This window comes from Pristiophorus japonicus, chromosome 15 (assembly GCF_044704955.1).
Source record: "Pristiophorus japonicus isolate sPriJap1 chromosome 15, sPriJap1.hap1, whole genome shotgun sequence".
Classification (NCBI taxonomy): domain Eukaryota; kingdom Metazoa; phylum Chordata; class Chondrichthyes; family Pristiophoridae; genus Pristiophorus; species Pristiophorus japonicus.
The window spans coordinates 59,324,697-59,351,116 of NC_091991.1; the positions used below are offsets into that span (position 1 = coordinate 59,324,697).

Here is a 26,420-nt window from a genome sequence, read left to right on the forward strand (position 1 = left end):
CAGTGACTTATTAAATTTTTCTCTGCTCTTACTAGCTTGATAATTGAAAGTGTTCCAAAGGAAGGATTCCAAAGGTACAAATAAACAACAACTTGCATTTATATAGTGACTTTAAAGTAGAAAAATATCATGGGTGCTTTATGGAGGTATGATGAGGAATGCACGCTGTGCTGGAGAATTATATTACCTGGAGTGAACAAAGACTGAGGCAAAGAGGTGTCTTAAAGGAGGGAAGGGAGGTCAAAAGCTGGAGGAGTTTGGGGAGGGAATTCTAGAGAGTGGAATTCTTAGACAACTGAGGGTACAGCCACTAGTGCTGAGATGAAGGGAGGAGACATGCATAAGAGGCTTGAATCAGAAGAACGGAGAATGAATTGAAGGGTTGTAGAGTTGGTGGAAGTTTGTGGTAGGAAGGTGCAAGACAGTGGAGGAATTTAAAGACAAATTTTAAATTTGAGGCGTTGGTTTATTAGGAAGTTAGGTAGGTTAGCAAGTGTGGAAACATAGAAAATAGGTGCAGGAGTAGGCCATTCGGTCCTTCGAGCCTGCAATATGATCATGGCCGCTCATGTAACTTCAATACCGCATTCCTGCTTTCTCTCCAGACCCCTTGATCCCTTTAGCTGTAAGGGCCACATCTAACTCCTTTTGAATATATCTACTGAGCTGGCCTCAACAACTTTCTGTGGTAGAGAATTCCACAGGTTCACAATTCTGAGTGAAGAAATTTCTCCTCATTTCGGTTCCAAATGGCTTGCCCCTTATCCTTAGACTGTGACCCCTGGTTCTGGACTTCACCAACATTGGGAACATTCTTCCTGCATCTAACCTGTCCAATCCCCTCAGAATTTTATATGTTTCTATGAGATCCCCTCTCATTCTTCTAAATTCCAATGAATATAAGCCTCGTCGATCCAGTCTTTCTTCATATGTCAGTCCTGCCATCCTGGGAATCAGTCTGGTGAACCTTTGCTGCACTCCCTCAATAGCAAGAATGTCCTTCCTCAGATTAGGAGATCAAAACTGTACATAATATTAACGGTGTGGCCTCACCAAGGCCCTGTACAACTGCAATAAGACCTCCCTGCTCCTATACTCAAATCCTCTCGCTATGAAGGCCAACATGCCATTTGCCACCTTCACCGTCTGCTGTACCTGACTGCCAACTTTCAATGACTGATGTACCATGACACCCAGGTCTCGTTGCACCTCCCCTTTTCCTAATCTGTCACCATTCAGATGATAATCTGCCTTCCTGTTTTTGCCACCAAAGTGGATAACCTCACATTTATCTACGTTATACTGCATCTGCGATGCATTTGCCCACTCACCTAACCTGTCCAAGTCACCCTGCAGCCTCTTAGCATCCTTCTCGCAGCTCACACTGTCACCCAGCTTAGTGTCATCTGCAAACTTGGAGATATTACATTCAATTCCTTCATCTAAATCATTAATGTATATTGTAAACAGCTGGGGTCCTAGCACTGAACCTTGCGGTACCCCACTAGTCACTGCCTGCCATTCTGAAAAGGACCCATTTATTCCTACTCTTTGCTTCCTGTCTACCAACCAGTTCTCTATCCACGTCAATACATTACTCCCAATACCATGTGCTTTAATTTTGCACACTAATCTCTTGTGTGGGACCTTGTCAAAAGCCTTTTGAAAGTCCAAATATACCACATCTTTTGGTTCTCCCTTGTCCATGCTACTAATTACATTCTCAAAATATTCTAGAACATTTGTCGAGCATGATTTCCCTTTCATAAATCCATGCTGACTTGGACCAATCCTGTCACTGCTATTACATTTTCCCCACTACCGATGTCAGGCTAACCAGTCTATAATTCCGTTTTCTCTCTCCCTACTTTTTTTAAAAGTGGGGTTACATTAGCTACCCTCCAATCCATAGGAACTGATCCAGAGTCTATAGAATGTTGGAAAATGACTACCAATGCATCCACTATTTCTAGGGCCACTTCCTTAAGTACTCTGGGATGCAGACTATCAGGCCCTGGGGATTTATCGGCCTTCAGTCCCATCAATTTCCCGAACACAATTTCCTGACTATTAAGGATTTCCTTCAGTTCCTCCTTCTCGCTAGACCCACTGTCCCCTAGTATTTCCGGAAGGTTATTTGTGTCTTCCTTCGTAAAGACAGAACCAAAGTATTTGTTCAATTGGTCTGCCATTCCTTTGTTCCCCATGATAAATTCACCTGATTCTGACTGCAAGGGACCTACATTTGTCTTCACTAATCTTTTTCTCTTCACATATCTATCGAAGCTTTTGCAGTCAGTTTTTATGGTCAAATGGGATTTGATGTGGGAAAGGATTTGAGCAACACCGTTTTGTACTAACTGCCATTTGTGGAGGGAGAAGGATTGTAAGTCGGCAAGGAGAACATTGGACTGGCCAAATCTAGAGGTGGCAATGGCATAAATGAGGGTTGAAACAGCAGATAGGCTGAGTTAGTGGCAGAGGCAGGAAATATTATGCAAGTGGAAATTGGTTGTTTTCTGAGAGAGAGAATATGGGGATGGAAACTTGGCCTAAATGGTAGCTGAGGAGGTTGATGGGAGCGGATTCTGTGGCTGATGACGAAAATTATAGCTTCAGTCAGGAGCTGTATCCAAGACTGAATGTCATATAAGCACTCTGACAGAATGGAGGTAATAGAGGGATTGAGGGAGGTGGTGAGAGGTAGGGCCAGGTGTCATCAGCCTGCAATTGGAAGCTCACTTGGTGTCTGCAAATTAAGACACCAAAGGGCAGCACATGGATGAACTTTGACGGATGATGCGGGGATGGAAAGAGAAGTTATTGTTAGAGCTGCTTTGGTTATGATCAGATAATTAAGAATAAAGCGAAGTGTGTGGAGTCCCATTGGAAAAAGGAGAAACGCTAGATGCTGTGCCAAATAATAGAGTCTAATTGCATCACTGAATCTGGATCGTGTTCTGCAGGGTACCATTTACAATGTCAAGCTGGCATTTGGGCAAGATGTGGAGTTTGTGAACAGGATCTTAGTGGAAATGGGATCAACTGTGTAATAGGTAGGTCTTAGAGAAAATTATCTTGGGAGGTGGCAGAGAGAATTCTGGGTGAAATAGGAGAGTGATAGGCGATCAGGCCTTGGAGAAGAGGTGGAGTGAGGTAATAGTGGTGAACAAGGGGAAGGAAGAACAGCAGTTGAAATAAAGAGATTTCCAAACATCCACAGTATTTCGCTTTTGTTTTAGCGAGGCAGTTGAATGGATGTTCTCAATTTTGGTAACAAAGAAATCCATGAGCTCCTCACACTTGGCATTCGAGGTAGGGGAAGAGGTCTTTATAGAGAGGGCAGTAATAGAGAAAAGGACTCTCCAGGAAAATTCTAAAATAGTGTACTTTTTTATCAGTAGAGAATGAGGCCCAGTAGAGCTTGATGTGTTCAAGCCATATCTGGCGGTAAATGGTTGAGCCAGTTTTGCACCAGGCTCACTCAAGTTTATGCCTCTCTGATTTGAGGCAGCAGAGATGAGGGCTGCACCAAGGGAATGGGAAGGATTGGAAACAGTGAAGGTATAGCAGGGGATGACTGCATCAGAAGTAATTTTGCGGGAATAACTGTGCAAATTGAGGCAGATAGAGGGCCAAAGGCAAGCAGTTGGAAGTGAGAGTGCAGTTTTAAGCAAGTTGTTTGGGGAAGGGAATAGTTTTTTTCCAAGGTTGGATGCTGAAGATATGTTGCTCCTAGAGATCCCCATGGATGTATTCTTGCCCCCCTGCTCTTCCTCATCTACGTGTTGCCCCTTGGAAACATCATACTCTGATTTGGGGTCAGCTTCAAAATGTACGCTGACGACACCCAGCTCTACCTTTCACCCACCTCTCTTGACAGCTCCACTCTGACATTCAATCTTGGATGAGTAGCAATTTTCTCCAGCTTAATATTGGGGAAACTGAAGTCATTGTTTTTGGCCCTACCACATACTCTTTACTCTTGCCGCTGACGCCCCCTCCCTAGCCACTATCTGAAGCACATTCTGCTGTATCCTCGCTGGCCCTGAGCTGAGCTTCTAACCCCATATCCTCTTCATAACAAAAACTGGCTATTTTTATCTTGGTAGCAATGCCATCTCTGCCCCTACCTCATCCTATCAACCTTCATGCATGACGTTGTCATCCCTGGATTTAACGATCCAAATGCTTCCCTCAACGACCTCTCATGCTGGCTGTATGCTGTCTGGCTCATCCATCACCCCTGTCCTCAATCACCAACTTGGTTTTCTGATTCCACCAAGACCCCATCTACTATCACCCTCCTCCGCCTGGTTGAACTTTTTCTCACATTGAACAACTTCCCTTTTGACTCCACCTACTTCCTCCAAATAAAAGGTGTTGCTATGAGAACCCATTATGGGTCCTAGCTATGTCTACCTTTTCGTGAGACATATGGAGTATTCTTTGTTCCAGTCCTACTCGGGTCCCCTCCCTCACCTCTTTTTCCAGTACATTGATGACTGTATTGGTGTTGTTTCCTGCTCTCACCCCAAATTGGAAATGTCATCAACTTTGCTTCCAATTTCCACCCTTCCCACGCCTTCACATGGTCCATCTCCAACTCTTCCCTTCCTCGAAATCTCTCCACTTCTGGGGATAGGTTGTTGACTAATAGCTACTATAAGCCCACTGACTCCAACAGCTACATTGATTACACTGCCTCCCACCCTGCTTCCAGTTTCTCAGACCCTGTCACATCTGATCTGACGATACAACCTTCCGTACAAGTGATTCCGTCTTCCTTTATTCTCAACCGACGATTCCCCTCCACCATGGTTGACTGGACCCTCAACTCTGTCCGTCTCATTTCCTGCACTTCTGCTCTCGCCCCTTCCCCTCCCTCCAAGAAGCATGCAAGGGTTCCCCTTGTCCTCCTGTTCCACTCCACCAGCTTCCACATTCACCATATCATTCTCTGCTATTTCCGCCACATCCAGTGTGATGCTACCACCAAATACATCTTCTCCTCCCATTTCAGCATTCCGAAGGGACCGTTCCCTCTGACATCCTGGTCCACTCATCACCCCCAACGCATTCTCCCCTTCTGATGATACCTTCCTGTGCAAGCACAAGAGATGCAACACCTGCCCTGTTACCTCCTCTCTATCGTGCAGGGCTCCAAACATCCTGAGGAGAAACAACAATTTAGTTGTACTACTTTCAATTTAGTATACTGTATTCGGTGCTCACAATGCAGTCCCCTCTACATTGGGGAGACCAAATGCAGATTGAGTGATCACTTTGTGGAGCACCTCTGTGTAGTCTGCAAGCATGACCCTGAGCTTCCGGTTGCTTGTCATTTAAGTTCTCCGCCCCACTCCCATTCTGACCTCTCTGTCCTTGGCCTCCTACACTATTTTAATGAAGTTTAACGGAAGCTTGGAACAGCACCTCATCTATTGATTAGGAACTTTACAGCCTTGAGTTCAACAATTTCAGATCATAACTGCTGCGCCCATTTTTTTAGACAGCAGCTGTTGGTAATGATTCTGCTATTACCATTTACAGCTCCTAAACCCATCTTTTGTTTCTGTACTTGTTCCATCACCCAGCCCCATTTGCCTTGCACCATCATCCTTTTTGTCATTTAACCTCTCCTGCCTTTAACCTCTCCTGCCTTCCACCCTATCCGAGACTGTCCCTTTTATTCTGTCCTCTCCAACCCCTTTCCCTGCCTCTGTACTTGCTTAAAACCTGTTACTTCTTTAACTTTTCTGAGTCATCAACCTGAAATATTAATTCTGTTTTTCTCTCTCCACAGATGCTGCCTGATCTGCTGTGTATTTCCTGCATTTTCTGTTTTTATTTCAGATTTCCAACTTCTGCAGTATTTTGCTTTTGTAAAAAGATGATAGTCTGGTTCAAAAGTGCACAGAATGCTTAAAATTATGGTCTGGATTTTGCTGCTGGGATCTGAACTAAATGCGCACTTACCTGCTGGGAACCCTCCTCTGAGAGGATGCTGTGAGATACTGTGGAGTAGAGGTCAGCGTAGCAATCCACGGATCCCAGGAGGCCGCCATGTGCGTAAGCGTACCTGGGATCACTTGGGTCGGTGCTCCAATTATTAAACAGTGGTCTCACTAATACTATTAGAGATCGTTAATCCTTGTACTTCAATACTTATAAAATAACTTGCATTTGTGATTTTGGGGTTTGGGTATGTGCAGAATGTAAGTCATCAACATTTTCATTTTTTACCTCCCAGCAAAAACATTTTAAAAACCTGAGAATGTTTTCTTCAAAAATCTATTGGAAGACAATTATTTATTTTTCATGGACAAAATCCTATGTAAATGCTTCCATTTACGGTCTCGTAAAGCTTTTAAAATTAATATATTACTTGGATTTGTCAGGCGGTATCCCCTTGCGCTGTGCAAACACTAGCTGTAAAATTTTCATATGTAATTGCTGGGCAGTTGGTGGACAGTTAGCCCAATTCTGCACCAGCAATTAGGATTTCAGTGTTGGTGCGGATCATCTGTTAAGTCGAAACTTGACAGATCGCAAGTTCGGGATTTCTGCATGTGCATGCGGAAACCCCAAACTTGCTGTCTATTTTACAGGTGGTATGAGGGCATACTCTGAGCACACCGCAATACCGACTGCAACATAATTCTGAAAGTCTATGACTGTTTGATAAAACTAGTTGGTTTGCATACAGATTCCAACTTGGATAGAGACAAGCTTCAAAATGTGTTGCTGTATAACTTCATTATAATACATTGATCAGAAACCAGCGAAAACCTAGAAGCAAACAAGATTTCCACCAGTAAATAACTCTTTATTCCAAGTTGTGTACACAATTAATTCCTTGCACCATATTTGCTGTTGAAAACAATATGAACCATGCTTATCTTCACAACACAAAACTATTTAGCAAGAGCTCTATTTAAATCTCTGACTTGTACCTGCTAAGTAATAAACTTCCTTAAATCAACCTGAGGTCAGATTATTAAAACTTTTTGCAAAACTAACTGCTGAGTGCTAGAATTCAACACAATGGGGAAAAAATTCCGGTCGGAGGCTTTTTTTTTAGTGTTTTAATACGGTTTAAAATAAACTTGCCTTAATGGACAGGGTTTTTAATGTAAAAATGTGTTTTTAAATTTAATTTTTATATGTTTTAAAACTCTTGCTCTGGTATGCGCCTGCTTTCACCAGACGTATGAGTTTGAAGGACATTCGCTTGCATGAGTTGGGAAAATAGCCCAATCTCTCTGTGCGAATGTTCTTCTGGGAATGCGGAGGATCTGTCAAGACAAATCTTGACAGATCGGAAAACCGGCTTTTGCAAGGCCTCGCCGGGTCCGTCTGCACTTCGTACGGACCCAGTGAGGCTGGAATTTTAGCCTCAATAGTAGACCGGATAAAATTAGGCCTGCAGTTGTTGAACGTTATTCATGGTTTTAAGCAGAAACTAATTTTAATTTCCTATATTTTATGCCTTTGTGTGAAACACACAGGTATACAATATTTAGATGGTTTTGGATGTTTTTTGCCTACAATAGTCATCAGCACAAATTCAAAATTAGGAACATAATAGGCATAGAAGCCTAACCCCAGGCTTCATGTTCTGTTTGCAGTTGCCATGCATTAGAATATTGTAATAGAGGAGGAACCATATTTCCATTCAGAGAAATTGGTATGTTGTCTTTATTCCTAATAATATAGTGTGGATAGAACTGAGAGTTAAATATTTTATGGGCTGTTAAAAATTTTAACCAGTTTGTGTGGTGGAGTTAAATGCATTATATATGAAAATGTACTAGTATTCAACGTACTGGTTGAAACACTAACTATTGGTTGTAGTATTCTTCCAGTCATTTAAAACAACAGCACTGTCTAGTACTTTTTAGAGTTATTGCTGAAGAATGTTACTCCTTTTGAAACATGACTTTTAGAGATAAGAAGGAATGTATCTTTATTCTCTTTTGGTGTATTTAACACTGGTGTTAAGCTGAACCAAAACACAATTTGTTCGCAAAAAATTTTTTTCTTGCTAATCACAGAACAGTGCATAAAAGATAGTACCACTTGCCTTGTTCAGGATCTCCATTCTTTACAATTATGATTAGGCAGTTTCCTCTTTATCTGTTAATTTCTAAGTTTACCATGCCTTTGCTGCTAAGGGAAAGGCATGCAGCCTACTCCCAGACCACTGGCAGTTGCTAAATGTGTCTCATGCTTATGATTTCCCTCCTCCACCCCCATGGCTGAAGGAGTGCTACAGCCTCTGCCTGATCTCTTCCTGTTTTATATGCCTTTGGTTCAGTACCTGATCAAACTTACATTCATCTGTGACACTGGAAATACTACCTCGATGTCCATCAAAATTTTGAAAAATCTAAATGTATTGGAGGTGAAACACACTTCTAGATGTTCTGGTGAAGGGTCCACACCTAATCACACCTTTGATTATGTTTGATTATGTTTTGCTGTTTTGTGTGAAATATGGGATTTAGTTGTGTTTTGGTATTCAATATTTTCCCTCTGTACCCTAGATGGCCCTACTGAGATCTAGCTATCTCCATGCAAGAGGAGTTTCAACATACTAGTACAAAAGCCTTAAGATAGTTTTTCAAAATATAATGCCGTATCTTAATTTTAATTGAGATTTCTCACCAGCTAGTTTGTTTACACTGAGTTTCTGCTAATTTCCTGCACCATACAATGCATGACTTTCTTAAATATTAAAGGCTTTATGAATTTTCATTTTTAATCACAGGAGAAGACTGACGTCGAAGGGACCTTATTTGTTTATGCAAGGTATGGACAATCAGTAGGATATGGTTTATTTACATTGTAACCATTCAATTTTTTTTACTGCACTAAATGTTCAAATTATTTGGCCTTGAATTTGCTCTGTATTTGCACCCAGAGACGTGTGTGTAACCTGGGCACAAACCAATTGCATGGTTTTAAAGATTGGAATTTAGGGTGTTAGTGGGCACCGGAGATATCTCCCCTGCTCTTCTTTGAAATGGTGCCATGGGATCTTTTACGTCCATCTGACTGGGCAGACGGGGCCTCGGTTTACCGTTTCATCTTAAAGGCATCATCTCCAACAGTGCACACTCGCTCAGTACTGCACTGGAGTGACCGCCTAGATTTTGAGGTTCAGTCGCTGGAATGAAGAAGAGAAATGTATGGTGGGTCCCGATTGTATATATTTATTTAAGCCCATTTACTGTTTGGGCGTATTCTAATGAGATTGGCTGTAAATTTGAGCGTAACTTTACATCGGCAGAATGGGTGCATTTTCGGGTCTAACTTCTGGGTTAGGGTATATTACAATGTTGTATAAAAGTAGAAAATTGGGGCAAGTTGAGTGGTATGATGTTCCAACACACTGTGCTCAATGGTGGCAAAATTTTTATTTATGCCTTTGATTCTCTAAAACAGCAAGCTTTGCTGATGGCTGTGCAGTCGAGCTATTAAGGGAGGCTGGGTTATTCCTCACATAGAAGTTGAGTCTTTTGTATCTCCTAGCTCTTAGATTCGTAATGGCATTAGCAGAGACCTGGAAGCAGGTTGTCTGTCCATCGATGGTGTTTGGGATTACTTTATAGCTTGGGAGATATGAATCCATAGAGTGACATAGAATATTCAGCACCGAAACAGGCCATTCAGCCCAACCACTCCATGCCGGCGTTTATGCTCCATTCGAGCCTTCTCCATCCTTCCTCATCTAACTCTATCAGCATAAATCTCCATTCTCTTCTTCCTAATATGCTTATCTAGCTTCCCCTTAAATGCATCTATACCATTCGCCTCAACCAGTCCCCGTGGTAGCGGATTCCACATTCTCACCACTTTCTGGGTAAAGAATATATGTCGGTTATAAAATTCTGCACATTATGTAACAGAGACTGCATGTGATGCATTAAAAAATCTTACTGTTGCTACAAAAGTCACCTTTTGACATTAGAATGGGTAATGTTTCAAGAAAATGTTAGGCAAAAGAGAATGTCAATGACTTTAGACTGAACTGAAATTAATTTTGTCCAAATGGCAAACTACAGACCTTAAAATTGTGTTTTTAATGTAGAATCTAAAGAATCATAGAAATTTACAGCACAAAAGGAGGCCATTTGGCCCATTGTGTCTGTGCCGGCTGAAAAAGAGCTACAGCCTAATCCCACCTTCCAGCTCTTGGTCCGTAGCCTTGTAGGCTGCAGCACTTCAACAACAACAACAACAACAACTTGTATTTGTATAGCGCCTTTAACATAGTGAAACATCCCAAGGCGCTTCACAGGAGTATTATGGGACAAGAAATTTGACACTGAGCCACATAAGGAGCAATTAGGGCAGGTGACCAAAAACTTGGTCAAAGAGGTAGGTTTTAAGGAACGTCTTGAAGGAGGAAAGAGAGGCGGAGAGGTTTAGGCGGGGAGTTCCAGAGCTTGGGGCCTAGGCAACAGAAGGCACGGCAACCAATCCGGGATGCTCAAGACTGCAGAATTAGAGGAGTGCAGACATCTCTGCTGGGTGGGGGGCGGGGCGGTTGTGGGGCTGAAGGAGATTACAGAGATAGGGAGGGGTGAGGCCATGGAAGGATTTGAAAACAAGGATAAGAATGTTGAAGTCGAGGCATTGCTTAACCGGAATCCAATGCAGGTCAGCGAGCACGGGGTGATGTGTGAGCGGGACTTGGTGCGAGTTGGGACACGGGCGGCCAAGTTTTGGATCACCTCTAGTTTAGGGTAGAATGTGGGAGACCAGCCAGGAATGCATTCGAATAGTCAAGTCTAGAGGTAACAAAGACATGGATGATGGTTTCAGCAGCGGATGAGCTGAGGCAAGGCCGTAGACAGGCGATGTTACGGAGGTGGAAATAGGCGGACTTAATTATGCCACGGATATGTGGTCGAAAGCTAATTCCAGAGTCTCCTATGACACCAAAGTTGCAATCAGTGTGGTTCAGCCTCAGACAGAAGTTGGAGAGACGGATGGAATCAGTGGCCAGGGAACGGAGTTTGTGGCAGGGACCAAAAACAATGACTTCGGTCTTCCAAATATTCAATTGGAGAAAATTTCTGCTCATCCAGAACTGGATGTCGGACAAGCCGTCTGACAATCTAGAGATCATGGAGGTACCTAGAGAAGTGGTAGTGAGGTAGAGCTGGGAGTCATCAGTGTACATGTGAAAAACTGATGCTGTGTTTTCCCAGCTGGATGACGGTGGAGAGGCGTTGAATGATAGTGGTCAACTGTGTCAAAAGCTGCAGACAAGTCAAGAAGGACGAGGAGGGATAGTTTGCCTTTGTCATAGTCACAAAGGATGTCATTTGTGGCTTTGATGAGAGCCGTTTCGGTACTGTGTCCGGCGCGGAAACCGGATTGGAGGGATTCAAACATGGAGTTGCGGGAAAGATGGGTACGGATTTGGGAGGCGACAACATGTTCAAGGACTTTGGAGAGGAAAGGGAGGTTGGAGATGTGTCGATAGCTTGCAAGGACGGAGGGGTCGAGGGTTGTATTTTTGAGGAGAGGGAGACAGTACCTGAGGATAGAGAACCGTTAATAATGTCAGCTAACATCGGAGCCAGAAAAGGAAGTTTGGTGGGAATAGGCTCAAGGGAGCAGGAAGTGGGTCTCATGGACAGGATGAGCTCGGAGGTCATGAGGGGAGATCAGAGACAAACTGGAGAAAGATGTGAGGCCAGAGGGTATCCTTAGAAGAAGTTTGGCCTGGTGGGCTAGGGGAAGGAAGGGAAGAGACAGAGACGGCCGAACGGATGGTCTCAATCTTAGCGACAAGGAAGTCCATGAGTTCCTCACACTTATTGTCGGAGGTGAGGGTGGAGACTGGGGAGAGGGGTTTAAAAAGATGGTTAGCAGTGGAGAATAGAAGCTGGGGTTTATCTTTATATTCCAGATTCTGGAATATTGTGCAATTTTGGCAGGCGACAGCAGGACCCAATAATGCTTTACGTGGTCCAGTCAGATCTGGCAGTGAATGCTAAACCAGTTGTTCACCATATCCGTTCAAGTCTGCGTCCCTTGGACTTAAGGGAGTGAAGATCAGGGCTGTACCGGGGGAACGGCCAGGGCGAGAGAGAGTAATTGTTTTAACAGGGACTAGGGCATCAAAGGTGGTGATGAGGGTATGATTGAGCAGATCGGTAACTGCAGAAATGTCATGGTGAATGAAGGGCCAAAGGCTGGACAGTTGGGAGTTCATATGTGCAGATTTCATACAATTCTGAGGGAAGTATGAGGAAAGCAGATATCAGTCTCTATCCTGTATATGCTTTTTGGTAGTTTTGTTTTATGGAGCAAGCCATTAAATAATGTGTGTTGTATTAGAGCAGAATACTAAGGGGTGTAAAAGGATCCTTTGTATCGATATTCTACAAATTACAAATCATATATTTTTGCAAGTGGTGGAAGTCATAGCCAGCCGCTGAGCTTCATTTAAGAGTAAGGTGTCAGCACCCCTTAACCAAGTTTCCGTCAGGCCCATAATGTCAATGCCATCATCCACGATAAGCTCATGGATGGCAAGGGCCTTGTTCGCAAGCGAAAGGACATTCTGGAGCGAGATGCAGAGAGGGCCAATGATGGCTGCCCCACTGCCAGTGACCACAGGGTCAATGCTGGGGGGTGGTGGAGTGAGTTGGATGGGGAGGAGATTGGCAAGATTAGCATTCAGTGGGCACGCTGGGCAGGAAGGTCGGCGAGAGAATAGGATGGGACAGTAGGGATTTGGGAAGGCAGACTATCTGAGAAAGGAGAGATGAAAGGAGGCATGACAACAGGAGAGAACGGTCAGGGAGGGATAAAGAGAAAAGGAAAGAAAGGGAACAAGTGGAAAAGTATTTAATGGCTCGGGTCTAGAGCGGCAACCAAAGAGAGCATGCGAATGGACAGGAGAAAAGCTCAGGTTATATAGGCCTGTTTAAATATAGTACAGGTTCAATGTCGAAAATCCGGAATCCTCGGGACTCTGGCTGTTGCGGATCATGTGTATTTCCGGACTTCGGAAAGCCTTTCTGATGTCCGAATCCATAAACGCCCGAGTCCAGATTCGGGTATTTCTGGAGTCCGGAAACGCCTGGGCCCTAGATAAGTAGGTGGGGGGGTGGGGTTGGCCCGAGGCAGAGGTCCGAGGTAGGGGCGAGGTTTCTGTGACTACAAGTAAAACCCGAAGATTCAAAAGTTACGCTGAATTATTCCCTTTTTACTCTCACTGGGCGTATAAAAGAAAAACAACTTCCAACAGTGACATTTGGTTGTAAGTGCTGGGGGAGGTCCTTGCTCCCTCGTTTCGTACTCTTCAACTACCCTCCTGAAAGTTGCCACCCCAGTCCCCACCTTCCCCCCCCCCCCCGCCCCTCAGTGCCAAGACCATCAAGGTCTGCGCCCCGCGCAAACATCTTCTGGGAATCTCGCAGCCACAACTCCTTCAACCCCAGATCACTGACCGTCCAGTTCCTGAGCTCAAGGTTTATGCCTTCCACTCCTGAAATCCTCCGACTGGAAGCTCGGCCGTATCGCCCTAATCTCCCCATATCCCTGAAGCTGTCAGCCTCCTAGCCCACACATTTCTAGAAAACTCCAAAGAGCAGCTCCCTCTAGGTTTGATACCCATGCATATGCTTTATTCATATTCTCTTCTACAAACTAGCGACTCTCGGGCTCCACTCTTTTGTTTCCCCACCGTTGCGGTCGGTAGCCTGAGCTGTACCGGGCTCCAGTGCTCCGCGGTTTAGCACCCTGCCGTTAGCCTTGGGGTCCTTGGCATGCAGTGGTGTGACCTGGGAAGCCCTGGGTCCTGCCCTTTTGACTGCAGCGCTTTCCACCCCACCCTGGGGCTTTGACCTCCGTGACAGCGACACGCTTTCAATGCCAGTGCCTGGAGTGAGCCCAAGCTCTGATTTCCCCCTCCCATAGGCAGGTCTGAGGGGTGCAATCTTCCGGGCTCGGAGCCACTCTCTGCTCAACAGGGACGCCGCGCCCGGATTTTTCCCAGGCCCCGTCCGAGACGGACGAGGCTGGCGGTGGCTCGAGGCAAAGGAGAGGTCGACAGTAGCCCAGATTCTGGAACATTTTCCAGATTCCAGACGACCCCGCCATGGAAAGTCCTGGTGTGCGGATTCCGGAACTCCGGATTTTCGACGTTGTACCTGAAATACAATAGCAGGGAGACCAGGGTCAAAATCAGAGGTCCCATGGAAGGACAAAACTAACATGAACAAGATGGGGCCAGCATGGAGCATCAGTGAACCGCTGTCCAAAGCAGGCAAATGAAGTCAGAAGCTATTTGAAGTGTAGAGGGTTTGTGGTAGTGCTGTAGGAAGTGCATATCCAAGTTCTTTTTAAATGTGATTAGGGTTTCTGCCTCAACCACCCTTTCAGACAGTGCGTTCCAGATGCCCAACACCCTCGGTGAAAAAAATTCTTCTCAACTCTCCTCTAATCCTTCTACCTATGATTTAAAATCTATGCCCCCTGGTTATTCACCTATCTGCTATGTATCTGCATATTGATTTGCGTTTACCTGAAGTGTGATAGGACGCTAGTTTACATTCTCTGGACAAGATAGGTATTTGATGCAAGTGTATTGTTGGAACATCGTACCAACATTTTTTTTTAAAAGCTTTTGTTGATGAACATTGTGGTACTGCTGATATAAAATTAGAAAGCTATAACTTATTTCCTTATCATTCTCTCATGTGTGCGTAAGTGCTTCCTAAGCCATTGTAACAACTATAGAAAATGCTGTTTTGCACGGCCAATTTAATTTGACACTTGGTGTATTGTACTAGATGCTGCTGTTTCAAAGACAAAGTGCTACAAAAATCAGTATCTCTATAATTCAGCAAAACTTTCTATATAATTTCTGAGCAACATTGGTATATAATATGTTAGATTTGTTGTTGAGCAACATGTCCTGGCATCTGATTGGGAGCTTTTGAGAAGACCACACTTTAGACAGTCCTAATATATTTTGTAAAGGATGAGCAGAAGCTGCAGCATAAAGGTTAGAAACTTTCAGAAGAAATGGGATAAAATATTTGGGTTATAAATTAAGTTGGCTTATGCAAGTGAATTTGAAGTGTGCCTAAAAACAAATGAAAATTTTATGAATTATTTTTGTGCTTCATCAAGTTGAGGGATGTTGGAATAAACCTGTTCCCATTTCAGTCTCCTTGCCAGATGCAGAGTAAAGCTTATTTTATTCTGTGTCACCTGAGACGAGCACGAGCTATAGCAGCAGTATAATAATTTTTCCATTTCCGATCCCAAACATCTTGTGGACTCTAAAGTGAGATTGCAAATGTGTGCTGAATTTGGAACAGTTCTGTACTGTAGGCCTATGCCTGCAAGGAACTGGATTCACACTGCTCAAACTTATTTTATTTTGGACCCTAATAGATGGCAGATAGGGAAGAATCATCTAATCTGGCTTGGCTAGATCTGAATCAAGGTTCCAGAAGTAAAAAGGCTAGTATCTACCCCAACATGCTACCCCTATCCTCTAAAATCAAAAAAAAACTCAATGAAGTACAAGTAATAAATCTTTATTATCTGATTGGATATTCCGATAGAATTTATTAAATCCCAAGGAACAAAGAAAGAGATTACTGTATTCTATTCTAATTTTTGAGACGAAAGGCTCCTTATAGCCAGGTTGAAGTGTTATGACTCATAGTTTTACAGAAGATGTTATGTAATTGGTGAAAAATGAATGCATTTTTTGGGGAAAACATGCATTGCTCAGTAGGAGCATCAAAAAAGGAATTGATTTGATTCCTATTTCTTCAGATAGAGCAAGGATGTGGGGAAAAATGGCACACTGCATCTCTTGTGCCGTAATTACGCCAAAGCTTTGCTGGAAATTCCTGGCCAGTTAGTCATGCATGAAGTTGTGATCAGAGATGCATTTACACTACAATAGTAGTGCCAGTTTACTTGACACTCGCTTTGAAGTTTTTGTAGTGTAAATCTGGAGTTGGAACTTTGCCAAACGGAAGTTGACTACATGGAGGAGGACGTCTCGCTCGGTTTCACTGCAGTGTTGGGACCGGCCCAGATTCCAGATTTACTCTACAAAACTTTGAGTGCTATAGTAAATGCAGTCTGGGAGGTTTTTACATACTTTATAAAGAACAGCATGCGAGTGTCGTGCCTCTGGTGCAGCTAGGATCAGACTAAGCCATATTAGGACTTTCTGGGAAAGTTGTCGCTAGAGTCCTCCTCAACCGTCTTCTCCTTGTGGCTGAGGAGCTCCTCCCAGAGTCGCAGTGTGGATTTCGTCCCCTACGGGGCACAATGGACATGATTTTTGCAGTGCGACAGCTGCAGGGAAAATGCAGGGAACAGAGCCAGCCCTTATACATGGCCGCCTTCGACCTTACAAAGGCCTTTGACATTGTCAACGACGAGGGTCTATGGAGCGTTCTCCGTTTCGGATGCCCCCAAAAGTTTGTCACCATCCTCCGCCTGCTCCACGACGACATGCAGGCCGTGATCCTTACCAACGGATTCATTACAGACCCAATCCACGTCCGGACCGGGGTCAAACAGGGCTGCATCGTCGCCTCAACCCTCTTCTCAATCTTCCTCGCTACCATGCTCCACCTCACAGTCAACAAGCTCCCCTTTGGAATGAAACTAAACTGTAGAACCAGTGGGAACCTGTTCAACCTTCGCCGTCTCCAGGCCAGGTCCAAGACCACCCCAACCTCTGTTGTTGAGCTACAGTACGCGGACGACGCCTGTGTCTGCGCACATAGAGGCTGAACTCCAGGACATAGTCGACGTATTTACTGAGGTATACGAAAGCATGGGCCTTACGCTAAACATCCGTAAGACAAAGGTCCTCCACCAGCCTGTCCTCGCCGCACAGCACTACCCCTCCCCCCAGTCATCAAGATCCACGGCGTGGCCCTGGACAATGTGGACCATTTCCCATACCTCTTATCAACAAGAGCAGACATTGACGATAAAATTCAACACCGCCTCCAGTACGCCAGTGCAGCCTTCGGCCGCCTGAGGAAAAGAGTGTTTGAAGACCAGGCCCTCAAAACTGCCACCAAGCTTCATGGTCTACAGGGCTGTAGTAATACCCGCTCTCCTGTATGGCTCAGAGATATGGACCACATACAGTAGACACCTCAAGTTGCTGGAGAAATACCACCAACGATGTCTCCGCAAGATCCTACAAATCCCCTGGGAGGGCAGACGCACCAACATTAGCGTCCTCGACCAGGCCAACATCCCCAGCATTGACGCACTGACCACACTTGATCAGCTCCGCTGGGCGGGCCACATTGTTTGCATACCAGAAACGAGATTCCCAAAGCAAGCGCTCTAATCTGAACTCCTTCACGGCAAACGAGCCAAAGGTGGGCAGAGGAAACGTTACAAGGACACTCTCAAAGCCTCCCTGATAAGTGCAACATCCACACTGACACCTGGGAGTCCCTGGCCAAAGACCGCCCTAAGTGGAGGAAATGCATCCGGGAGGGCTCTGATCACCTCGAATCTCATCGCCAAGTGCAGGCAGCGGAAAGGGCGTACAGCAAACCAGTCTCGCCCACCCTCTCCCTCAACGACTATCTGTCCCACCTATCCAGAGACTGTGGTTCTCGTATTGGACTTCAGCCACCTAAGAACTCCTGTTCAGAGTGGAAGCAAGTCTTCCTCGATTCCAAGGGACTGCCTATGATGATGCAGCGACATGTGGGCAGTGGAGGTACAAATCTATTTTTCTGTGATTGTGAAGTTTAAATTGGTATAATTCTCATAAAATACAAGGGGATAAAGTGGCTTCCTGGTAATTATAATAATTCCCTGTATGAATGATGGGTAACAAGGAGTCTTATAAGTTGAAACTAGGGTTTGGGATGAATTTATAGAACATAAGAGTGAAGTTCTATCATCATATGAACTCAATTAGAGCCCTGAACACCCACAACTGTTTTATCTCTAATTGTGTACAGATTCCTCTTTTTGAAAATCATTTTGGAGGCTTTTACTGTTGGGAGTTTGTATTTTCCATTATATGATCAAGTTTTAGCCTGTGACTTGTGTGAACAAAAGAGTAGATATAAGATTCTGACCAGTGTTGTAATGAAGTCATCTGGTGGGAAAACAAGGTTTTATTGACCGATAATAGGCTGGAACAATAACCTTGTGTTAACACAAGCTGTTATTAATGTGCAAATCAGCCAGCAATTTGAAGGGACTAAGAGCTACGCCGTGAGTTGCATATCTCCAGAACTTGCTGATCGATTTACGCCGCTCTGCTATTTGCTTTGCACAAACAGCAACTTGCTTGTAGCCTCCTGTTATTTTTAAGAACTTGCTGGATTTGCACATTAATTGGCCATTAAACTCGCCACAGAAAGTTAAATCTGGTAATTAATACCACAAGTACATTTTTAATGTGATATTTATTAATGAAGTGATAATCAACCTATCTGGCCCAGAAATTCAAGTTTAAACTGTGGAGTATCATTCTTTCAGGTGGTAAATTGTTCTTCCAAGATTATAAAAATGTCACATTTTTTCTTACTTTTCCTTTATCTCGTTTTTTTTCTCTCAATCAAATCTTTCTTTCCCTCTATTTATTTCTCTTTCTATATCTGATTTGACTCTCAATTCAAGGACTCTAATTCACCCTCCTTCTCAGTTGTTCCCCGGTTTCATTCTCAATGTTTAAATCTCATTGGTTAAGGAGATACACTGTTAGTCCCACTGTTCACAAGGTCCCACAAATCCCTTTGTTCTCAGCGTGCTGTTATCAGTTTGCACTTCCAGCAAGTTATGGCGCAAACATTTTTTTAGTTGAAAGGTGCAGAAAGAAGTCGTGAGATGCCTTGCTCTAGCAATATCTGGTCCATTACTGAAGTTTGGTAACCCTGCTTGTCCTATGCTAGGATAATATATTTTCCAGCCATTAAATTGTAATCTATACAAGCTGGAGCTTGACTGATCATCTGCAGGTTAGGAGCGAGGACGTTTGCTTTGGCAAGATTGCGGGATTTACGCATGTCTTGCCCAGCAAATGTCCTCAAAATTCTTGCGCCTGAAAAAGCAGGCGCATGTTTAAAAACATACATAAACATAATAAAATAAAATTAAATAAACATTTTATTATTAAAAGCTCTGCCCACTAAGGTAAGTTTATTTTTAACCTGAATTACAAAACTTGAAAAAAAAATATATTTTTGATTTTTTTTTATAAGGCATTTATTAACTTTAATTTCAATTAATTTTAATTATAATTATGTGAGGTCTGTCTTTTTTATTTTTTATTAGTGTGTGTTTTTTTTTCCATAAATAGCAATGAGAATTCATAGATACGGAGTTCTCATTGCTATTAATGGGAAAGCTGTGGAAATACTTACCTGATTGGCTGAGCAGTCACATGTGACTGCATCTTGTGTGTGGGAACCCTCCTGTGTGTGTGTGTGTATGTGATTGAAAAATAATACTGTTTATTGCCAGACAAATTATTTTTAACCCTGTACTGTATGAAAGCCAAACCATTACAGTTCCTTCAAAAAAGAGAATAATGTTTCCTCATTGGAATACATTCAAATTGCAAGATTTGAAATCTAGGGCACAGCAGACTTTAGATTCTGTAAATTTGAGCCATTTAATCTCTAGCTATTGTATTTATTTGACTTTGCTGTAAGCCTTTTCAATTTTTTTTAACATTCAGCTGTCTTGGCACTATGGAACTCCTTCCTAAATCTTTGCTGCTTTATCCACCTTTTAAAAGTTTTCTCAGCCATGCTTTCGGTGAGCCCTTAACACTTTTACTATTGCTTAATGTTTCTCCTCCTATAAAGCACCTTGGGAAGCTTCCTATGCTTGTCACTATATAAGAGCAATTTTTTAAAAAAGGGGTGTTTGAGGAAAGCATGTGGGTTAGGAGAAAGAGAAAATGGAGAGGATAGAATAAACCTCCACCAACTATATTAGAAACTTGGCCCATCTGTTTGAACTATGGAATTCAGTTTAATACAGTACAGGTAGATAAGAGGTTTGCCTTTTTTGATGTGTATTTGATTGCATCGCTCTGTTGTGGAGATTCCCAGTGAAGAGCTGCAGTGATGTCAACAAGCTGTCTAAGCAATCTTAACACATTGAAGAATTCCCACAGATAGCAAACCAGGAAATGAAAAGCTGCTTTTATCCAGACTTAAAAAAAAATGTTAGAGAGTAAAATAAAGATTGGGACTCACGTGGGGGATAAGGTAGAAGCTGAAATATCATAAACAAATTTAAAGAAGAAATGTTTAAAAAAATTTAAATTTTGATCATAATGCAGACATTGGACATTCCACAAATATAAAAATGTTTTTTTCAGGGCCAGAACGTCTGTTTAACAGAGTCAATACACTGTTAAAACCCCAGTTACAACTATTCCAATAAGGCTTAGCATGTAATGAGGTATTTAACAATAACAACTTTTATTTATATAGTGCCTTTAACATATTAAAACATCCCAAGGTGCTTCACAGCAGTGTTACAAGACAAAACAAATAAATTTGACACCAAGCCACATAAGAAGAAATTACGACAGATGACCAAAGAGGTAGGTTTTAAGGAGGAAATGATATTTCACTATTTACACTGATTGCTGGCTATGGGGGGGGGGGGCGGGTGGGGATCCACAGTGCAGCCTGTGTAAGAGCAGTGAATGACTGACTGGAGCGAATGACTGACTGCAACTTCAGGATTTCCATATTTAGATGCACATACGCTAAATCCTGAAGTTGTGGTCAGCTTCAGAGGCGTAATGATGGCGAACGCCACCGCACGTTTTTTAAAAAAAATCCACGCACAGGCATCTTCCACCCTTGAGGATGTAGTTCGGGTCCTTCATTTGAAACACCTGTGAACTCATCCTTTTTTGGTGTGGAAGCCAGTCATCCTCGTTTTGAGGGACCACCTATGATGATGATGATGATGATGATTACTCACTGCAAATTCCGGGCCATTGATTCCTTAAAGTTAGTGTCCGAAGTTAATTTCAAATAAGTTATATAATATATTTTTATTTTGAAATTAAAATATACACAGCCTTTCCCGATGGCTGAGAGTTTATCCAGTGGGTCGTTGAGCTATGAAGGAAGGTCGAAGGTTCAATCGTTGGTCTGTGCTGATTTGGTTGATCTCATATGGGGCGGTGGTAGCCTAGTAGAGGTAACATCATTGTCCTGATTCAGAAAAGACAAAGCAACCAGGATTTAAGGTCCTAATTGCTATTCAGCAACCACTGTTGGAATTGTCCAAGTCAAATGAGGATGGGAATGGACTTGGCTATGCTCCCCAGGTTGAATAGCATGCCAATACTCACAGTCAAGGCTCATGTATACATAATGGCTACTTGGAATCAACAGCTTTAGGAGAGATGGGAGACAATTGACAAAAAAAAGAAAAGGTAGATGCTAAATTTTAAGCCTGTAAGGTTTTTGGTAGAGATTTGGTGCCATGTCCATTCTTATTGGAAGTTTAATTTTGTAGCAGGGAAATATAGAAATTTAGCATCTAGCTTAAAGGACAATATATCCCAAAGTATTGATATTGAGATTGAAATGCTCTAAATACAAGGAATGGGGATGAAACACAGTCAGATTGTAAAATATGTACATATAAAACCACCGTAAAAACTTCACGTGCGACATTTATATCTTGAAGTATATTTTACTCTGTGTAAAATTAGAGAATTATTTTACTAAACTGCCAACAAATCTCCCAATCTAATAAAATAATGTATTTTCAGATTCACACACAGCAGGATACCGTCTATTTATTTGAAGTTGTCTTTTGCTCTAAACAAATTTGAATTATTCAGTCGTTCAAATTGAACAAATTTAAAAACAACTATTGAAGAATGTATTTTTGAAACATGAGCACTGTATATGCTACGCAATGCAAAGTTCTTATTTTTCGCACAGTACTCCATTATTATGGTTTGCTTTCTGCTGACTACACATTTGGCCACACAATTGTCAATTCTGTTGTCTAGTCACAAAGAATTGGAGGCCATGCCAGGACTGGTTCTCTATCTTCATCTGCTAATTGGGCCCAATCGGTTGGGCTTCTTCCTCTCTCTTACTCTCGTGAGCAGCAGTATCATCTCCCAAAGTACCAATAATCAATAATTTTCACATTGGTCTTTCTACCACATAGCATGCCATACCAACTTGCTTTGGCATGTCGTGTTTGCCTTTAAAGATGTTGGCTCTGGCGAACTTAGATGCACGAGCCTTCCCTCCAGGCCTTCCTCCGGCGACGTCCTGGCCTCCCCTCCTTCAGCACGCGGTGAGCACAATGGCTGTGACCACTCTGACTTACACTCTGAACACCCTGACCTCCACCCCACAAAATGGACCTCTGACCTTCCCAGTACCTGCTCCCAACCAAGCCTCAGATCACCTACCATGTCACCGAAGGGTGCTACTCAGCGCCGAGCTTATGGCCCGCATCTCGCCGGAGGCAATTAGGCTCATACAGCAGTGCTTGGTCTCCAATCGTCTTAGACCCACTTGCCACTGGACCAAGACCTTGCTCAGCTAAGCCCGTGTGGTAGTCGTTGTGCAACGGCCACCCCATGTTAAAAGAACTCGCATCTTCCACCCTTCAGTATGAAGTTCAGGACCTTGAACGTCAGGATCCTCATGGACAACTCCAACAGCGACTGGCTAGAACGCCGCACCGCCATAGTTGCCCGGGAGCTTAGACACTTCGATGTCGACATCGCTGCCCTAAGCGAGACCCGGCGGGCAGGGGAAGGCTATCTCAAGGAATAAGGTGGAGGTTACACCACCTTCTGGAAAGGCAAACCAGAAGAAGAACGCCGCTTCCACGGAGTCGGTTTCGTTATCAAGAACAAGCTGGTCGACTGCCTCAGAGACTCCCCCTGCTGGATTAACGAACATCTCATGACTTTCCGACTCACCATATTTCGGAACCAATGCGCCATAATCATCAGTGCATACGCCCCAACACTCAATGCAACAGATGAGACCAAAGAGGGTTTTTATCCCAGTCCTGCGTCCCGACGGACGACAAACTGATCCTCCTCGGCGACTTCAACGCCAGGGTCGGCAAGGACACAGCTCTCTGGGGAGGCGTGATCGGCAAAGAGGGAATAGGGAAAGCCAATTTCAGCGGTACCCTGCTCCTGACAAAATGCTTAGAGCATGACCTTGTCATCACCAACACCTTGTTCCACCAGAGGAACGAGTACAAGGCATCGTGGCAACACCCTTGCTCCAAACACTGGAACCTGCTCGCCAATGTCATCGTCTGAGCCAAGGATCGCAAGGATGTGCGGATCGCAAGGATGTGCGCATCACCCGCGCCATGACAGGAGCTGATGACTGCTGGACCAACCACTGCCTAATCCGTTCCATCATCAACATCAACATGGCCCCAAAGCGGAGAAGGCAGCAGAAGTAGTGCCGCAAAAAGTCAATGCCAAGGCACCCAAAGACCCAGCTAAGAGAGCCCTAGACAGCCAGTGCCTCACTCCTCACCTGGCATCCTTTGATGACCCTGAGACACACAATGCCCACAGCACTTGGTGTGCCCTCCAGGCCTCCATAACCAATGTCTGCAAAGAGACGCTCGGTCACTCAACCAGGAAACATCAGGACTGGTTTGATGAGAATGACCAGGAGATCCAAGAGCTAATAAATCGCAAGGGCAGAGCATTTCTGAGCCTAAAACAACAACCCAACTCTGGAGCAGCAAAACAACATTACAGACGGCTTAAAACCGAGGTACAACAAAAAAACCTGTGACCTAAAGAATAGATGGTGGGTGGAGAAAGCACAGGAGATTCAGCAGCTGGCTGACAGCCATGATGTGCGAGGATTCTTCACCGCAGTCAAGGCCATTTATGGCCCAAACTCCCAAGGCCCCACCCCACTGCTGGCCAAGAATGGGGAGACATTCATCAAGGACACCGAGGCAGTCAGGACCCGCTGGAAGGAGTACTTTGAAGATCTCCTTAACCGAGACTCTGCTTTTGACTTGAGTGTCCTTGACTCCAGCCCGTAGCATGCTACCAGCCACCATCTCGGCAAAACTCCACGCTGCTTGAGGTAGAAAAGGCCATCCGCCAGCTTAAGAATAACACGGGAATGGGAGTGGATGGAATCCCCACTGAGACACTAAAGTATGGCTGAGAGGCACTATTGGCATGAATGCATGACCTCCTCTCTCTCTCTCATCTTGAAGGAGGAGAGCATGCCGGGAGATCTTAGAGATGCAGTAATCGTGACCATCTTCTGAGGAGCTTCTCCCGGAGTCACAGTGCGGATTTCGTCCTCTTCGGGGCACAATAGACATGATTTTTACAGCTCGACAGCTGCAAGAAAAATGCAGGGTACAGCACCAACCCTTGTACATGGTCTTCTTTGACCATACAAAGGCCTTTGACACTATCAACCACGAGGGACTATGGAGCGTCGTCCTCCGTTTTGGCTGCCCCCAAAAGTTCATCTCCATCCTCCGCCTACTCCACGATGACATGCAAGCCATGATCCTGACCAACAGATCCATTACAGACCCAATCCACGTCCGGACCGGGGTCAACAGGGCTGCATCATCTCGACAACCCTCTTCTCAATCTTCCTCGCTGCAATGCTCCACCTCTCGCTCAACAAGCTCCCTGCTGGAGTGGAACTAAACTACAGAACCAGTGGGAACCTGTTCAATCACCGTCGTCTCCAAGTTAGATCCAAGAGCGTCCCAACCTCTGTCGTTGAATTACAGTACGCGGACGATGCATGCATCTGCGCACATTGAGACTGAACTCCAAGTCATAGTTAACATCTTCACTGAGGTGTTCGAAAGCATAGGCCTTACACTAAACATCCGTAAGACAAAGGTCCTCCACCAGCCTGACCCTGCCACACAGCACAAAACCCCCCAGTCATCAAGATCCATGGCACAGCTGGACAACATGGACGACTTTTTGTACTTTGGAAGCCTATTGTCAACAAAGGCAGAGATCGACAATGAGATTCAACACCGCCTCCGGTGCACTAGCACAGCCTTCGGCTGCATGAAGAAGAGAGTGTTTGAAGATCAGGCCGTCAAATCTGCCACCAAACTCATGGTCTACAGGGCTGCAGTGATACCCATCTTCCTGTATGGCTCAAAGACGACCATTTACAGTAGACACCCAAGTCGCTGGAGAAATACCACCAATGATGTCTCTGCAAGATCCTGCAAATTCCCTGGGAGGGCAGACGCACCAACGTTGGCGTCCTCGACCAGGCCAACATCCCCAGCATCGAAGCACTGACCACACTCGACCAGCTCCGCCATGCGGACCACATTGTTCGCATGCCTGACCCAAGACTCCCAAAGCAAGTGCTCTACTCGGAACTCCTACATGGCAAGCGAGCCCAAGGGCAGAGGAAATGTTTCAAGGACACCCTCTAAGTCTCCTTGATAACATGCAACATCCCCACCGACACCTGGGAGTTCCTGGCCAAAGACCGCCTTAAGTGGAGGAAGTGCATCTGTGGGGGGTGGGGGGGGCGGGTGCTGAGCACCTTAGAGTCTCGTCGCCGAGATCATGCAGAAACCAAGAGCAGGCAGCGGAAGGAGAGTGCGGCAAACCAGTCCCACCCATCCTTTCCTTCAACGACTGTCCCACCTGTGACAGAGACTGTAATTCCTGTATTGGACTGATCAATCACCTAAGAACTCATTTTTTTGGAGGTAAGTAAATCTTCCTTAATTTCGAGGGACTGCCTAAGATGTAGCACTTCATGTGAGTCCTACGGTTGTTAATTTTTTGAGGGGACCTTTGTAATTCTTGTGGACAAAGTAACACCATAGTCTTTGAAGAGTACTGGTAACCCATTATTTCTTTAGATTGTAGGCAGAAGAATAACACCACAAAAACATGAGGAGGGGGTTTGGAATTCCTAATCACTTTTTTTCTTCTTTTCCCCTAGCCCTGCTACAAATCATGACAGTAATTTGTGCTTAGCTTTTATTATCCTCCACCTGAGCATTTTTCATTCAAAACTAGTGTTCTGTTTGAGTGTGGCTTGTAAAAAAAAAAAAGGCCAGTTTCATCAACATTCCATGTCGTAACGAGATTTAAAATTAAGGAATTTTATTATCCTGTCATTGAAACGTTCTGTGGGATTGCTTCTCCATGCATAGATTAGGACTTGACTGCATGGTAGTTTTTGAAACTGTTATCCACAGTGCAGAAATTGGGTGTTTTCAATATTCTAAAGTGAATTTATTTGCCTTTTCCAACAAGATGAGGTTGGATAACCCAGGAGGGTTTGATGTGGCTGCTTAAACCAGCTCAATAAAGTTGAAATCTAGAGATGATCAATATTCCATGCAGGCAATGCAGAAGCAGA

The 26,420-nt window shown here is 44.1% G+C and overlaps 1 protein-coding gene across 6 annotated transcripts in view; it reads left to right on the forward strand.

Moving 5' to 3' along the window:
• Nucleotides 1-26,420, forward strand: part of dcp1b (decapping mRNA 1B) — a 127,565-nt gene that overhangs the window by 11,722 nt on the left and 89,423 nt on the right. The window contains exons 1-2 of one of the 6 annotated variants that reach the window (XM_070900505.1): nt 5,942-6,096; nt 8,774-8,814. The exons of 3 other annotated variants lie outside the window; for them this stretch is intronic. In XM_070900505.1, coding sequence (XP_070756606.1) covers nt 6,067-6,096; nt 8,774-8,814 — 71 coding nt within the window. In that variant the 5' untranslated portion in view covers nt 5,942-6,066. Of the gene's footprint in view, nt 1-5,941; nt 6,097-8,358; nt 8,408-8,773; nt 8,815-26,420 lie in introns of those variants that run through there. 2 more of the 6 variants (XM_070900504.1, XM_070900511.1) reach the window with 2 other exon arrangements.